This window comes from Heloderma suspectum, chromosome 15, assembly GCF_057233095.1.
Source record: "Heloderma suspectum isolate Gila_16-S chromosome 15, 16-S_ref, whole genome shotgun sequence".
NCBI classification, from domain to species: domain Eukaryota; kingdom Metazoa; phylum Chordata; class Lepidosauria; order Squamata; family Helodermatidae; genus Heloderma; species Heloderma suspectum.
This window is the reverse complement of record NC_139472.1, coordinates 11,261,569-11,278,519: the sequence shown is the minus strand read 5'-3', so window position 1 is coordinate 11,278,519 and position 16,951 is coordinate 11,261,569. Positions and strand designations below refer to the sequence as shown.

The following is a 16,951-nucleotide window of genomic DNA, read 5'->3' as shown; positions in this document are numbered from 1 at the left end:
TATGCTAGAGTTGAGAGACAACAGCCGCTTCTGGGGCTAAGATGGGCTCTCTACAGGCTTCCAGAGAAGCTAGCCTTTAATTGAAGCTACAAGGGTTACTCTCCTGAACCCGTCAGCATACTGGAGCCTCTGTTACACTTAACCCAGACTTCCTAACACTTGATATCCTGTCTGCTATTTCAATGCCCTTACTCAACTGTTTCAGACAGACATTACACAAACTGGCTGGCAAAAAGGGGATTGGGAAACCAAGCAGCAATCCAAGTCCATGACCTTATTCTTTTAACATGATACCACTGACTTGAGCAGAGGCTGGAGAACAAAAAAAGGGGATAAGGAGAGGTATACAAACGTCTCCTTCCACCAGATAGACTTGATCTCACCCATCCATGCCATGCAACTGGAATCCATGCCAAGAAGCCATATATTCACACCGTTTTCTTACATTAGTAGCAGCTGCCGCCACTATTACTCAATCAATATTACTTATAGATTACCGATGCCAATTCTTATTGGTTTGTCTCTAAAGCCACATGCAACGTATTACCATTTCAGGTTTGAGCCTTTTGCCATACCACAGCCACAAAAATATAAACAGCCACTGATGCTTTTCTTAAAGCCACCTGGAAAACGAGCCACCACTTAGAACATTTCTGTTTCCTGGACTTGGGTCATGGCAGTAGGGTGGGATATTCAGTGAGGGTGGGTGCTACCTAAGTTTTGTTTTATATTCTGATAGGAGCAAAAATGCTCACAACCAACGCTCTAAATTAAGGTTGCAACTCAGTTAAATTCATTTTAACTGATCAATTGTATGAGTTTGAACCCATTAATCTATTGATTAAATGAGCATATGGGTAAAAAATGGGTTCATTTAAATTCCATTGTCACTCCATTCACGGAAAGTGCTCCATGCTCACAGAAGGAATCTTTCCATTCACAAAGAGACAATATTGGATTCAATCCAATATTTCTAAAGCAAGGAGCATATTTCCGTTGTTTTTAGATGATGCACAAATATGCCGCTGCAACCATCATCTTAAAAGAAGCATTCCCTCCTGCATATGAGAGAAGGGAGAATGCCTCTTCTAAGATGGCACTCGCCTGGTGTTTTTAGGATTATTAATTTGACTGATTAAATATTGCAGTCCTACATTAAATAACTTGAGAGAGAAAGAGATGCCATGCCTCAAAAACAGGGATTCCTTTATTCATTTTTATTACTGTATTTATATAGCCATCCCATAATGAAGGTTCTCTGGGCAGCTCAGAAATAAAACATTGAAATACAGTATAAATAAAAACTGAAATACAATTCAAACACAGATTTCAAACTGAGAGATTCAGGCTAAAAGGCCTAAGTTATTTAAAGGGCCCGGATGGCCCTGGTGCCAAAAAGACCATAAAGAATGTACCAGGCAAGCCTCTCTGGGAAAGCTGTTCCATTAACAGGGTGCCATCACCGAAAAGGTCCTCTCCCTAGTGGTCACCCACCTCACTTCATTTGGCAGGGACACTTGGAGCAGAACCTCCAAGGATTTTAAAGTTCAGGTAGGTACATATGGGAGAAGCAACTCTTTCAGGCAACCTGGTCCCAAGCTGCTTAGGGCTCCAAAGGTTAAAACCAGCACTTTAAATTGGGCCTGGAAACGGACTGGGAGCATTATGAAGGAGAGGCACAACATGCTCATGCCGCCCAGCGCTACTTAGTAGTCTAGCAGCCCTATTCCAAACCAGCTGCAGTTTCTGCACCATTTTTAAAGGCAGCCCCACATACAATGAACTGCAGTAGTCTAAACGTTGGGTTAACAGAGCATTGATAATTGTGGCCATGCCATCTTTTGTTGGTTGCAAACAGGAACGTCTTTGGGCAAGCAGACTCTAGGCTGAGACTCCCACCTGTACGTTTTCAGTTTCATCATCCAAAGCTAACTCAAAGCAACACACCTTGCTTGGCACGGAGGAGTTGAACGTTTATTCACTGATTCAATTTCCCCCAATATTTCACATGGAATATTGTACTTTTCCCACATTACAACTGGAATCCCAGCTCTGTTTTGCGGAATTCCAGAAAAACGTCTATTTCTGCTTCACTGACTACACTAAAGCCTTTGATTGTGTGGATCACAACAAACTCTGGCAAATACTGAAAGAGATGGGGGTACCAGACCACCTTACCTGTCTCCTGAGAAACCTGTACAAGGGCCAAGAAGCAACAGTAAGAACCGGACATGGAACAACCGATTGGTTCAAAATTGGGAAAGGAGTACGACAAGGCTGTATACTGTCGCCCTGCTTATTTAACTTATATGCAGAGTACATCATGAGAAACGCCGGGTTGGATGAATCACAGGTCGGAATTAAGATTGTCGGGAGAATTATCAACAACCTCCGATATGCAGATGATACCCCCCTAATGGCAGAAAGCGAAGAGGATCTAAAGAGCCTCTTGTTGAGGGTGAAAGTGGAGAGTGCAAAATCTGGTTTGAAACTCAACATTAACAAAACTAAGATCATGGCATCTGGCCTCATCACTTCCTGGCATATGGAAGGGGAAGAAATGGAAGCAGTGACAGATTTTACTTTCTTGGGCTCCAAGGTCACCACAGACGGTGACTGTAGCCATGGAATTAAAAGACGCTTGCTCCTTGGGAGGAAAGCTATGGCCAACCTAGACAGCATAGTAAGAAGCAGAGACATCACCTTGCCGACAAAGGTCCGTCTAATCAAAGCTATGGTTTTCCCAGTAGTAACGTATGGCTGTGAGAGCTGGACTATAAGGAAGGCTGAGTGCCGAAGAATTGATGCTTTCGAACTGTGGTGCTGGAGAAGACTCTTACGAGTCCCCTGGACTGCAAGGAGGTCAAATCAGTCCATCCTCAAGGAAATCAACCCGGAGTGCTCATTGGAAGGACAGATACTGAAGCCGGAGCTCAAATATTTTGGCCAGCTAATGCGAAGAGAAAACTCTCTGGAAAAGCCCCTGATGCTGGGGAAGACTGAAGGCAAACAGAGAAGGGGATGGAGAGGATGAGATGGCTAGATAGCATCACTGATGCAATGAATATGGACTTGAGCAAGCTCCGGGAGAGAGCGCAGGACAGGAAGGTCTGGTGTGCTATGGTCCATGGGGTCACGAAGAGTCGGACACGACTGAACAACAACTGTAATCCATTTTAACCCAACACAGATGAAAGTGATGTTATGTCTACTAAGACCTGTCCAGAGGTGGCCTCTATGCGATGGGAACAAAGGAATAGTCATGACAGACAGGCCACTGTGAAGGATCTTTAATGAGCTTCCGTCATGCATTAAAAACATTGTTGTTCAGGCAGGCATTTGGGGTGGGTTAGGGTATTTTAGAAAATGTTTTTATTGTAAATTTTATTGTTTTAAACTGTTTTTATTGTATGTTGTACATCGCCCAGAGTGGCTGGGTGACCAGCCAGATGGGCGATTAATAAATTTAATAATAAATAAATAAATAAATCAGACAGAGACGCAACAGAACGTTGCAACAATGTAGCTTTATTTTCAGAAGTGAGGAGAGTTGGAAATAACTGTCATGTTCCCTGGAGAGCCTCGTGTGGCACAGAGTGGTAGGTGGCAGTATTGCAACCGAAACTCTCCCCGCGACCTGAGTTCGATCCCAGCGGAAGCCGGGTCTCGGGTAGCTGGCTCAGGTCGACTTAGCCTTCCATCCTTCTGAGGTCGGTAAAACGAGTACCCAGCTTGCTGGGGGAAAGGTAGTCACGACTGGGGAAGGCAATGGCAAACCACCCCATTATAGTCTGCCATGAAAACGCCAGTGTAAGCAGCATCCCTCTAGGGGTCAGCAATGACCCAGTGCCTGCACAGAAGGAACCTTTCCTTTTCGTCCCTGGTCTTACCTTACCAGGAAGTCCAGCAAACATGTGCAGTCCTTGGAGCCACGTAAGGGAGGGAGAGCTTGGCAAGCAGAAAGAGGATTACCCCATGGCCCAGCTGGGGTGGGAGCCACAGGAGTAAAGAGCTCTGTTGGGCATTTTCAGATCCTCCTTCTACCTTGGTCTGAGGCCAGCACTATGGGATTCAGACATCTCATCCTTAACATACCAAGCAATGTTCTCCAAGTCTTTGTGATGGATCCAAACACATGTAGCGTTATAGAGGCTATACTGCTCCGACACATGGATCGGAGAGGTTTTCTGATATTGTAAGTAATCACAAAAATTGTGTGCAGTCATCATTATTTCCCCTTGTTTAGATACACACATTTGGAACCTTGGAAAGCTATGGATTGGGACAATTATTCTCTGGGCATTCCATGTACAGCCAAATGCTCAGGCTTTCCAAGTGCTCATTACACAGAAGCATCGTCAAAATGTTATGAGCTGCACGATCACTTCGGCATCAGAACAAGTTTACTACATGAGTAGCCAGAACTGGTGTCCTGACCTAAATCAGTGGTGGGAAGGAACATAGATATGAATGAATAAGGGTGAAATCCTATGGATGTTTAGACAGAAATAAATCCCACAATTCCCAGCATTCCCCAGCCAGCATAGCTATGCTGGCTGGGGAATGCTGGGAATTGTAGGACTTATTTCTGTCTAAACATCCATAGGATTATACCCTAAGGTGACATGAGGAGAAATGCCGTGTGAGACCAAGAAATCCATACTGGGTCACTCCAGTATCAATTTCTGCTTATGTCAACCTTGGATTTAGCAACTCACCTGGTAACCATAGGCGACAGGAATTTCATGCAGAACCATGAGTGGGCTTGTAGAAGAGAGATGGATTGCTCCATTCCTCCTCTGCCAGCCAGTTTGGTTTCCATGCTAGTTGCGGAGAAAGGAAAGCCTTTCCTTGGTCGAAGGCTTCTTTTTTTTAGCCTGCTAAAACACTAGTAGCCTGCATTTCCATGCTGGCTGTGGAGGATGGGACTTCCCCTCCATCATGGCCAACATGTAAACACGGGTTACTAGCCTCTTAACAGATAGGAGAGCAGGAAATGTGCGGGCTACTTTGTGAGCTTATTCACAAGTGTGCTTTATCTTAACGCTAAAAAGAAGTGAAAATGTCACAGTGCAAATAGCCTGAGTTAACTCTGTTTGAGGAACAATTCAGGCCTGGATGTTATTGAGATGGTCAACCATTTGGGCTGTACCACTTCAGACTGCAAGTGGGAGTTCTCATGTCTGGATGCTCTTTCCAAAAATTTTGTTTTAAAAACTCTGCACTTGGAAAACCAGCTGCTTAGAGAGGATGCGACCTTGAATGCAATTTTCTTGGTAGAAACGCAGGGTACAAATCAAATGAATAAATGCTAACCTATTCATCTAACATACTCATTTTCTATAAGCAAAGTGTTTTGAATGAAGGAGCATTCAATAACACAAGTGCATAACTGCACTGTAATATAGTAGAGCCCAGACACAATTTGACTACCACACTGAAAACTACGCTTTAAAAATGGACTCCAAATTTTGCATGCAGCCTGTCCTTCTATTACAGCAGTCTAGTCACTGAACTTAAATATTAATTTATTTCAAGATGTATTCCCTGCCTTCTAGCCAAAACAGTTTATTCAATTATGCATAAAGTAGGTACCTTTATTATAAATAAATTGGGATCCTTATCCTTCCCTATCCTGTTATTATTTGTCATTAAACTTGAGTCGCAGAGATGGGGCATGGGAGGAATACAACATGCTCCCACAAAGCAATTAAAAGTCAGCTCTCGTGCTCCCCCCCTTCAAACAAAAACAAACTAACACAAAATCAATGCTGGCCCCACTATTTTCTCCTTGCAAACTGAAGACTATTGCGTGAGCAGTTGCCTGAGGCGACAGAATGGAATGCAAAGATTACCTGCACAAAGATAACGTTTACTCCTCAAGTTTAGAAAAGCATATAAAATGCCCTTTTCTACACACACACACACACACACACACACAAAGGGGCGGAGGGAGGGAGATCAAAAAGATGGCAATAAAGTTTACATAGATCTTATTTAGCATAACGAGGTCCCCATACATTTAAGCAAATATTAAAGGCAAACTTATGTATTAAGAGTGCTTCCACTAATTGAAAGCCAAATTCATTTATGTCCCCAAATCTCCTCGCTAAAATAAATCAGGTCTACTGATTGGAAGGTGGGGGAGGTTCTCTAGTACCATGCCAGATTGGAACCACAACAGGCTCATTCTTTTAACTTTTGATGCATCCCAAGACTTCAAAAGCCTTAACTGCAGTATTGAAGAGCGATCCAAAAAATGTCTAGTCCTGGGTGTCCGGAAGCAGCAGTGGGCCACAGAGCAGCCAAGCGTGCATGGGGCGGAGAGCATATGTCCCAACAGGAATGGTGCTGTGTTGAAATGGAATGGTGCACCAGAGGGCTTGGACAGAGCACTGGAAGCAGAAGATAGGCAAGGGTTTAAGATGAGGAGGCAGGAAGAAGGACGCAAGGAAGCACAGAAGGCAGATGCATAAGGGGAGTAACTGACAGGGGTAACAGGAAAGTAACAGGCAGGGAGAGACTAGGGAACTAATGCCATACAAGCGGGACTAAAATTTTGCTTTGTCTAGGCAGAGACCCAGACTTCACCTGTCCAAGCCAGAAGGACCTGACCGGGGAGGGGGTGCGTGTGGGGGGGAGTTAGGAGAATACTGCCCTTTCTTCCTCTATTCTGCAGCCTACAGTACCACTTAAGGGGCTGTTCACACAACGCGCTAACCCACACTCAGTGGTTGAGTGTGGGTTAGCGCGTTGTGTGAACAGCCCCTTAGTGGTTGAGTGTGGGTTGTTTTGAACTGTGGGTTGTTTGTTGAACTGTGGACTAGTGTATTGTCTGAATGCAGCCAGAGTGGCTTGTTAACCATGCAGTGTGGCTTATTTTCTCCAACAAGCCCCCTTGAGAACCCAAGGTTTGTTGTTGGGTTGTTCAGGGTGGTTAACAAGCCACATGGTTAACAAACAACCCTGGCTGCGTTCAGACAACACGATAACCCACCCTGTGGAAAACGCACTGCGTTCAGACAACACACTAACTCATGGTTCAACAAACAACCCACGGTTCAAGGCAACCCACACTCAACCACTGAGCGTGGCTTAGCGTGTTGTGTGAACAGCTCCGTCCGAAAGGTGCTTCAACCACTCATGAGGTCCTTGTTATACAAAAATCAATCTATGTCCCAGGTGGCCCCAATGGGCAGGATCCTCTGTGCACTGACTCTTCTGAAGATTATAGTTTTCCTACATAATATTCTGCAAGAAAAGAGGGAGAGGCCAGAATAAAATTATGTAACTACAGCCTGTACTGTAAGCTGCAAGCACTACCTGCCAATGGCCAACAGCTTTCCACCGAAAAGCTCTGAAACCACTCAACTGAAACACTCCAAATATCCACCAAAGGTCTATGGCATTTAGGCAATACTGAAGTTTAACACAACTTGCTCACCAACTTGAATGTAGACTCTAGGGCCAGGAGTGCTATAGATGGTGTGTACATGAGAAAGATTTTTTTTAAATGGCAACGTGCTTTATACAGATGTGTATCCTACACTTCTGTAATGTATGCAGCAGCCCCAAGGTTGTAAGTGATGGCCATGCATACTCATGGAGGACACCAGAAGTTTGGTTGGCAAAGGCTGCCATAACCTGGAATTGCAACCACCACAAAAGGCAAAACGCCTCAACAGTCTCACAAGATCGCTCCAAAGACTGCATTACCTCAGCGCAAATAGATTTCTGCTCTTCGATCTCTTCATGCCATACCTATCACTGGCTTGGGAGAGATTATTACTATGAAACGGAAACGGGGACCTCCTCAACTGTGATTGTTTGCATATGACTATCCAGAATGTTTCTACTACTACCTCAGAGGACACTGAGCCTTATGGAATGTATGTGTGTAACAGACAGGCAGACAGACTGTCATTTCCTCTTTCCTTCGGTTAACTGAGGGTAGGGATGTCGGAGAATTCCGCCTTGGACTCCAGTGAGGCCAGATTCTTTAGAATCCATGGCAGAACGGCCTCCCCCACCCCACCCCCGCCACCCCACAGAATCCCCCTGAGACGGACCTACCTGGTGGCGGATGCGGTGGCTGAAGCGGCCTACGGCGGCAGCGGATAAAGCAGCCCTACGCCATTTGCGTCCCCGCTTTAGCTGTGATAGGCTACGTAAATATTTACGTAGCCTATCACGGGCTAGCATAGGGACGCAAATGGCATCCCCTACGCGGGACGCCATTTGCATCCACAGCAGCCCGGAGGCCCTGCTGCAGATCGGCCCAGCCGGCGGCTCCACGGACTGGCCGCAGAGCAGAGCTGGCTGGGCAGGATTCCGGGGGGGGGGGGGGAGGATCGCCTCCCCCCACCTGCGGACCCCAGTGGAGCCAGGTAAGTGGGATTTCATACACCCCTAACTGAGGGCCACTTCACAGACTAGTTTTTTTTCTACCGAGGTGTAATAAAAACGTGTACATCTGTGTACTCTACCCGTGTGAAAAGATGATGCATGCACTGGAAAGCAGTAACGTAGTGGCGAATTCAGAAGTGCGGGGTCCCTTCGTGGCAGTCACAGCCACAGGCCCTTCTACGATTACACAACCTTGTAAGATATACAGCCTTCAACTGGGATCCAGAAACAGTGCAGCTGAGAGGAAGGCAGGGGTATTTCAACTGGACTTCTGGGCAAAAATGCAGGGGTGTTAAAATCTTTCTCACTCACTCAAACACAAACATTTTAGGTTTTCAAAATATGATACTGTAGCTTCACCCTCACTCGGTGGCAGGGAAGGGGAGGAGACGGCTGGAAGAGCCTGGCCCACAACCGTAGGCTGGCAGTGGGAGGACCCTGGCTGAGTCCTGGCTCTTAGTCCCAGGTCTTCATCCCTGAGAGACCTCCCACCACTACACCCCTGCCGGAAATCCATAATGGGCAGCACGCTCCCAATGATTGTACATGCAGGGAAATAATCAGGTACGCGATCTTCATACATGACGTTGTACCCGAGTTCTCCCGCAACCCTCACACATCATGTAAGAAGAACAGTCTTGATTTTAGATAGCTGTACTAAGCATACACACTGTGTGAAGGCAAGGAGAATGTCAAACTGACTGCAGATGCCATTCCCAATAGGGACCTGTATCAAACGATGGGACTCCAACGCTAGATGGGCTACCAACGGACATGCAGCTGTAAGGCCCCTTCTGAACATTCGGCAGCTCTGCCACCACAGCAACATGGTGTGCAGGAAAGTAGGCACACATTAGACAGCCTGATGGGAACAGCATGAGCTGGAAGGGAGGGGAGAAAGGGGCAGAGATGGGAGGACAAGAGAAACTGAGGTCAACAGCCTTTGGCATACAAAAGCAACCGGCTGTTAACTAACAGTGATCAGGTAACAGGATCATCCCATCCCCACACTCAAAACTAGGAACAAGAAGCCTTGTTTTCACATGTACAGTTGAACAGGAAGTGGGAACCAGTCGAATCCCAGTATGTATTTTGTAATTTCTAAGACTGTTTTTGGGGAGAGCAGACCATGTCACAGGAAGGTAAGAAAAGCCGAGAAGAGGCAGGCAAGGGGGAGGGGTGCAGGGAAGCTAAACAACACATTTCTAGGAAAAAAGCTAAAGAACAAAGTCCAGAAGGTGAAGGGGCTTAGGAGGTTTGAAGAAGTCCACGTAGGAATGATTAAGCCCAAGGATAGCAAACAAGATGTTAGGAGAAACTGAACAGGGGTGGGAAGTACTAAAAGCAGTTGGCTCTCCTTCCCCTCCAGCAGTTGCTATATGCGTGGAAGATTTCTGAACTTCTACTGAACACATGCCGACTTATACCGATATTGTGAATGCAAGAACTGCGTTGCCGAAGACTACCGAAATTCTGACTGGCCCAGCACCTTCTTGGCGAGCCAAATGCCTCTGGGAAGCTTGCAAACAAGAAATAAAGCAGAGGCGAGGAACCTGTATCCTCCAGACTCCAACATCCATCATGCTGGCTGAGGCTGATGGGAGTTATGAGTCCAACAACATCTGGAGAGCCACCGTTTCCCCACCCCAGGCATAAAGAGAAGAGCTGCCCCTGCAAATTATAGCCCACACTAATTTTTGGATTATGCAGACTGCCTCCAGCAGAGGAAGAAAAATACAATTCACATAGACCCACCGTAGAAAGCTCCTCCCACCAACTCAAAGACACATCATCCCCATGTCCACTTCAGGGAAACACACAGTCCAACAGAGCCATGCTGCAGCAGAACAGCACCATGCAAATGCACCTCATGCCTCTCACCACACCCTAATTCTCACAGATGCACCACGCAAAATAATAATGATGGTGATGCCATCCCTCTGCACACAAATGCAATCCACACCGTTCCCATCCATGAGCTGGGGACACTTCCAGGTAGCAACACAGCCATAATGGACTGAGCATGGCGCAAGCCCCACAGAGGGGCTGACAGCTGTAAGCAAAACACACAAATGCATCTAGCTAAGAATGAGCTGGGTTAACAGACCTTAACACAGTTAAACATAAGCAGCCAAACATAAGATCGGTCGGGTTTCCCTTGCCCCATCCACCACCATTTCCTCTCTAGGAAACCCCAAACTTATTTCAATGTTATTTGCCTCTGGCCACAGTCTACCAACAGCAGAGCTAGCTTTTACTCTCTGCGTGGTTATCTGCTGCGATACAAATCCACCTTAACACAGGATTCCCTGTTGACTATGTCTGCTAGAAAGAGAAGTTGGGCAAACAGAGAATGTGGGAGAAGCAGCTTTTTGCTTGGGATGCCAGGCAGATAAATCAGTGAGAAGGCCCCCTCAAGAGTAAAATATAAGGTTCTATAGCCAAATTCAAAGCCTTGAAGCCTAGTCCAGCTCTACACAGTAATGGAGGTAAAGCAATCATTCAACCCCACCCCATTCCTGGGGCACAGATGAAGGTATGCATATCCTGACCCTTCCGCCTGACCATTGCTTCTGCAAACCAAAGCAAATGCTACTTATTTCAGTCTCTTTGGGGATATTTCAAGCAACATTCTCTGACTCAAGAGGAAACGATACACAAAAAGGAGATCCACATGCTGCATCATCCCCCCCCCCAAGTCCCTCTCCCCCACAACAAGTATTTCCCTCTCTCCCAGCTTCATGAAATGGACACACACACACCCTGTCATGTTCAAATCCTTTTCCCTACATTTTGATCTCTCAGTTGCCCACACAGTTGCTTTTAGATGACCAGCTTAAAGCTTAATTTAATCTCAAGTGTCACACCAACTCTGGCCTAATTCAGTGGTGGGCGGACTTCAGGCTTGCAGGATCTACTCTTTACTAGAACCCCAAGATCCACCAAATGGAACCTGGTGCAAAAGACATGCACTTAGAATCAAAGAATTCTGAGCCCAGGGAGGGAACAGAATTCTTTGTGGACGGGCTGCGAGTTGTATCCAACTGATACCTCAAACCAATACAGTTCACAGCCCTTCCTCATAAAAATCCATTCCTTGTTACCCCCCACCTTTCTTCATTTATTTCAGCAGGATAATTTAGGATGGTGGAAGGGGAGGGAGTAATTTTCTTGCTACTATTGTTAAATAATTTGGGGTCAGAAATCCTTGCTGATCTACTGCAAATCACCTAGAGATCTACCAGCAGATCTACATTCTATCCATCTGATAGATGCTATTTTTGTTTTAAATAATGGCAGGCTAGCCGTACATAAAACAAACACAGAAAAACTGAAGACTACACCACCAGGCTCAAAGTCAGTTTCAGAATTTCTATGCTAGTTTCTGAATTCTTTCACAAATCAAAAGCCACTAAAACTGTCATCACAATGGTAACTGAAAACCATAAAAATGAAGGGAGCTAGCTATGAATAAGTCGCTATGATTCCAATGGTACTAAATAATATTCTACCAGATCACTCAGGGACTTGGATGCAGAAAGATTCCTTGTTTGTGTTGCCCAGAATGGAACACAAGCCTTCAAAAAGATGCCCAACTTTAAAAAAAATGCATCCCCCATTTTCACTCCTCCTCCTCTTTCCATTCATACCCATGAAGACCGACAGCCCCCAAACTGCCACTTTTAGCACATGATTAGCTGAAGATAGACAAGCCATTAAGAACACATCTCTCTGACTATGAGAGATAATGTGAGTCTTTAGACCCTGGTGTTCCTACAATAGCTCTTACACTGAAGCTCTGAGGGAGAGGAAAATTGAGGAGAAAACAAGAGCTAGTTCCTCTATTTTAACAGTGGAAACAGGAGAACAGCTAGAAGTGGGAAGCAATGAGCCAACTTACTTTGGCTGTCCAACGCTTAGTGAGGTTTTGGGGTTATTTGTGGTGTGCCTGTATGTGTGTGGGTACGTGCACCTTTTATCCAAAATAGGTGTGTGGGTGTTTAAAGAGAAAAGTCTTAACTGAACATTCCCTAATAAGCATTAAATGATTCTCCTCTGATACCCTGTAAATTCCCATGATTCAGAGTCTACCAAAAGATTCTGTGCAGTTAAAGAATTAACTCGAGTTTTCTGTTTTGCTCCATCTTGCATTTTTTGAAGGGGATGAAGGGGGGTGGGGGGTTACATAGTTGTTGCTCACCAACTACACCCACCAGCTAGTCAGACATCCTATGTCTGACCACAGGCAAGTTTTTCAAGAAGCTCACAACATTTCTCCGTCAGTGGCAAGAACTAGTGCCAAGGCAGGGCCACCTTCCCCCCCCACCCCCCCCCCACACACACACACCACTTCCCCTTTTCACCCAACCACCAACCCTAGGGATTCTGGGAACTGAAAGCTACTACAGATTAAATAAAGAGTGTCTTGTACTTTCTACCTGTCTGGCTGGGCAGCCTCTAACAATTGCCTGGTATAGTCTAAAGGTTGTTGCAGCAGCTTGCGCAGAGACACACTGATTTCCTGAGCGTGTATATAACCCATACACAAGAATTACTTTCAGGGAGAGATGGGAGGGCTAGAGTGAGAGTCAGACAGTGCCGGGCACCCAAAATACGCAATCTAGTCTGTACACATATACTAGACGCCAACCGTATTTACAAGAACGCTGAATTAGTACAGTCTAAAATCAATCTGGGTGTGTGTTTGTTTCCTTACCCTTCCAATGCAATGTTTTAGAAGCTGGTGACATTATTTAGTTTATATTTTCCCTGTATTTGTGAAATTTTAGAGAGAAGCCTGGTATTTCTGCAAATTAGCAAGCATTTATTAGGTTATGCACATATTCTGTGTGTGTCCTAGTTAAGTAAACACATAAAATAAAAAACAGCCCAAAACAAAAAAGCAACCAATTCGGCTTGCAACAAGAAAAATGTATGCAAGGATGGTTGATGAGCTAGCTTCTCTCCCCCCACCCCACCCCACCCCGAAGGCAGCAAGGTTAATAGGACATCTTTTATTGACCCAACGTTGGTGGTGCAGACAAATTCCAGAAGAGAACACTGGTAGTCTGTATAAGTAAAAGTAACCCCCAAAACAGGAAAGACCAAAAGATTTATTTTAAAAGGAAGGGTAACCGCACTGAGTCTGCAGCCAAAAAGAGAGACAAAGCACTCTGTGTGGGGCACCTTAAAAAACCTACCAGTACAATCCTAACTATTTTTACTCAGTCGCAAGTCCAACTGAGTTCCTTACTGCCTATGATTCTATTCCTACGTATCCTTTCTGCCCAGTCCCACTCAACTCAACCAGACTTACTTTTGGGTTGACACACTCTCCCTTCCTGCTTCACCCAGGTTATGGCAGTGTGAGTTTTAGCATGGTATGGGGAGCCCTGGGGTGGGTACAGCAGGTTTTTGAGCTGCTCACCCGTACCATTCCTGCCAGAATTAAGACCTCTGTGCAAGTCTTACAGCTGTACACTTGTCCGGCAGTTAGCCCAGTTGTATCCTGCAAGCCTTCCAAGTGAACATAAGCGCATCTGGCTCCACATCTCCCAATCCTAGACCACTGGGTTTCTTTAAAACCACTTATCGCCTCGAGCCATGTGGTGGAAGCCCAAAAGGAGATTACGTATTTTGTGATCCCGCAACAGGGGGTGGGGTGGAGAACAGCGCTGAGGCTAACCTCAGGCAGTAACCACTTTTCTGAAAAGAGAAAATGACTGGTTGACGGTGTGAGTGCAAGCTGTGTAACCTCCACTCGGAGGACGCCAGTCCCACGGGATGCGCATGACAGGCAGGCGGGCGTGTGGCGCATAGCCTGGCTGCACGGTTTTCAAGGCTGCGACCCATATGACCCACATCCGCCTCACGAAGGTTCACGCGTCTTCCGCAAACCAATGCCCGCCCCGTTTCAGAGCCCGTCCCTGCCCGCTGGCGACGTCTGGAGCCGGCCCCTCGCCCCCCGCTCACCCTGGGCGCTTTCCTCTTGTATCGGCTGCTGTAGTCGAACTTCTCCTTCATCTCGTCCAAGCACTGGCCCAGCCTGGCTTTCTCTTCCTTGCCGGCGTAATCCTGGCTGAGGAGGATGTAGGCGCGCCAGTTGGCCGAGTCGAAGCCCCAGTGGCAAGTCCGGTTCTCCAGGGACTTGTGGGAGTGGATGACGAACTTGTGCGGCGGGTACATGAGCCGGCAGTCGAGGCACTGGATGCAGGCCGCGCCGGGGGCGCAGTACAGCTCCGGCACCAGCAGCCCCTTGCACTTGCCGAAGCACTCGTGGTACACCTTGAAGCTGCGCTCGGTCAGCTCCAGCTCGAGGGGGCCGCCGAGGGGGCCCGCCGAGCACTCCTTCTTGCAGCGGCCCGGCGGGTAGGCGCCCCCGTAGAGCAGGGCGTTGCACAGCCGCTCGGCGTCCGTCTTGGTGATGAGCCCGCAGGAGGGCGCCGAGAAGGGCAGGATGCCCATGACCTTGAGGATCTCCAGCTGGTCGGCCGTGCAGCGCGAGCAGTAGATGTGCAGCTCGTCGCACACGGCGTTGATCTGCTGCAGCGAGAAGTCGCGCAGCACCGAGTTCAGGATCTGCGGCAGGCACAGGCGCTTCTCGCCGCCCACCACGAAGCACGAGATGGTCTCGCCCTCCAGCACGGTCTCGCAGCGCTCCGTCGAGCGGTCCGACGGCATGAAGAACGGGCCCGGCATCGCGGCCGGCGGCTGCGCGGGCGGCAAGTGCAGCGCGGGCTCGGCCGCCGCCGACGGCTCCTTGCCGCCCTCGCGCTTGTAGAGCTCCTGCGCCCAGCGCGCCGAGAAGGCGGCCGGGCCGCCCAGCGAGCTCATCGAGCTCAGGTGGAACTGCTCCAGGGTCTTCTGCAGGCCGGGGTGAGGCTGGAAGCCGCTCCGGCTGGCAGCCTCCATGGTAGGGGCTTCGGGCGCCGTCCCTTCTTGGTAGCACTGGTAGTAGTAGTATTGCTGCTGCTGTTGCCCCCTTTCCCTTCTCTTTTTAGCGCTCCAACAACGATGCAAAAAAAGTATATAATAATAATCAAAAAAAAAAAGCCACGGAGATACAGTAGCAACCCAGCTTCCTCGGCTCGACGTCCCCGAGCCTCCTCCCTCCCCGCTGTGCGCGAGAAAACTCCTCTCTTTCCCAACGCGTTGCTGTCCGCTGAAGCCGGAGGGAGGGAGCGCCGCCGAAGCTCGTATTTCCACAAACCAACCAGCCCCCTCGCTGGGTTGCGCTTCTTTCGCTCCGCTTTTCCGGGCGCCCCCTCTGGAAGTGCGGCGGCGGCGGGGGGGGGGGGATGCCTTTAGGCGCTGGAGCAGAAGAGGAGCCAATCCGGAGGAGGGGGGCACACCGCTCTCTGCATTAAGAAGAAGGAGAAAGTTATAACAAGAAAAAGCGCGCCGCCTCCTCAAAGCGAAGCTTCCCCTCCCGTCCCCATCCAAGCCTGCAACCTTCCGTTCACACGCGCACGCACGCACGCCCGTCTCACACGACACCCCCCACCCCCACCCCCACCCCCACCCCCCCCCCCAGCTACTGAATCTGGAGCAGCAAGCAAGGCGGAAGGGCTCGGAGAGTTAGCAGCGCCGGAGGGGGCCGAAGGATGCCCGAGCAGCAGCGCCTGGCGTCGCCGAACTCACCTCCTTTCTGTCCATGTCCACCAAAAAACAGGAAAAGCAGGGGGAGGGGGGGGAGCTTGCTCGCGGGGAGCGGGGCAGGAAGGGGGAGCGGGGAGGCGCAGCCGGAATCTCCCGAAGGCGGGAGGCGGCTGCTGCGAGGGGGAGGCGTCTCCTCCTGTCCGCTCGCCCTCTCCGTCTCCCGCGGGCCCCGCAGCGGCGAGAAAGCGCCCCGCTCTCTTTCTGAGGGGGGCTCCCCCGTGCTTCTCCTCCCCCGCTCCGCTTTGCGCCTCTTCGCCTTTCCAGTGCGGGGACTGCAGCCGCGCCAGCTCACATCCTCCCGGCTCCACGCTCCAGCCCAGACTGAGGGTGTTCCGAAGCTGAGCTAATGCAGGCTGGCTGGCTGGCTGGGCGCTCCGCCTCCTCCGTCCACCGCTCCGCTTGTTGGCGTCTGCCTCAGCTCCTGGACCCCGGCCAAGAATGCGAGCGACTCCCCAGGCTGGGCTCTTCCAGGAACGGGCGCCGCCTCCCCCCGGCCCTGCCCTGCCCTCCCCCGAGCCGCTCTGCAAAAGGCAAGCGAGGCGCGCGCGCGCGCGGGAGAAGGAGGGGGGAGCGAGACAGCGGCAGCCCTGATCGGCAAAGACTGGGAGAGGGAGGGTAAAATGCGAGGTTCGCGGACCTCGAGGCTGCGAAGAAACGCGGGCGGGAGGGCGGGAGGGCGAGCCTGCGCGGCGGCGCCCGTAACTTCTCCCCTGAGGATCTGTTCCTAAAGCTGGACGAAGTTTTGTTGCACGAGCGAAATGAAGCGTTTCACGACAGATGTCGCACCCCCAGGCGCAGCAGCTCCCCGCGCACAAAATCCTCCCCGTTCGAACCAAAACACAAGGGCATGCATCTTGCAGCATACACGTCTGAAGCACACGTCTGC

At 49.0% G+C, this 16,951-nt stretch overlaps 1 protein-coding gene across 5 annotated transcripts in view; it reads right to left on the bottom strand.

Moving 5' to 3' along the window:
- Positions 1 to 16,655, bottom strand: part of SKI (SKI proto-oncogene) — a 165,823-nt gene extending 149,168 nt beyond the window's left edge. For 3 of the 5 annotated variants that reach the window (XM_084821898.1, XM_084821895.1, XM_084821896.1), the window contains exons 1-2: positions 16,048 to 16,386; positions 14,380 to 15,764 (exon numbers count right to left, since the gene is read on the bottom strand). In XM_084821898.1, the coding sequence (XP_084678024.1) occupies positions 14,380 to 15,318 (939 nt within the window). In that variant the 5' untranslated portion in view covers positions 15,319 to 15,764; positions 16,048 to 16,386. Of the gene's footprint in view, positions 1 to 14,379; positions 15,765 to 16,047 lie in introns of all 5 variants that reach the window. The other 2 variants (XM_084821899.1, XM_084821900.1) reach the window with 1 other exon arrangement.
- Positions 16,656 to 16,951: the final 296 nt, after the last annotated feature.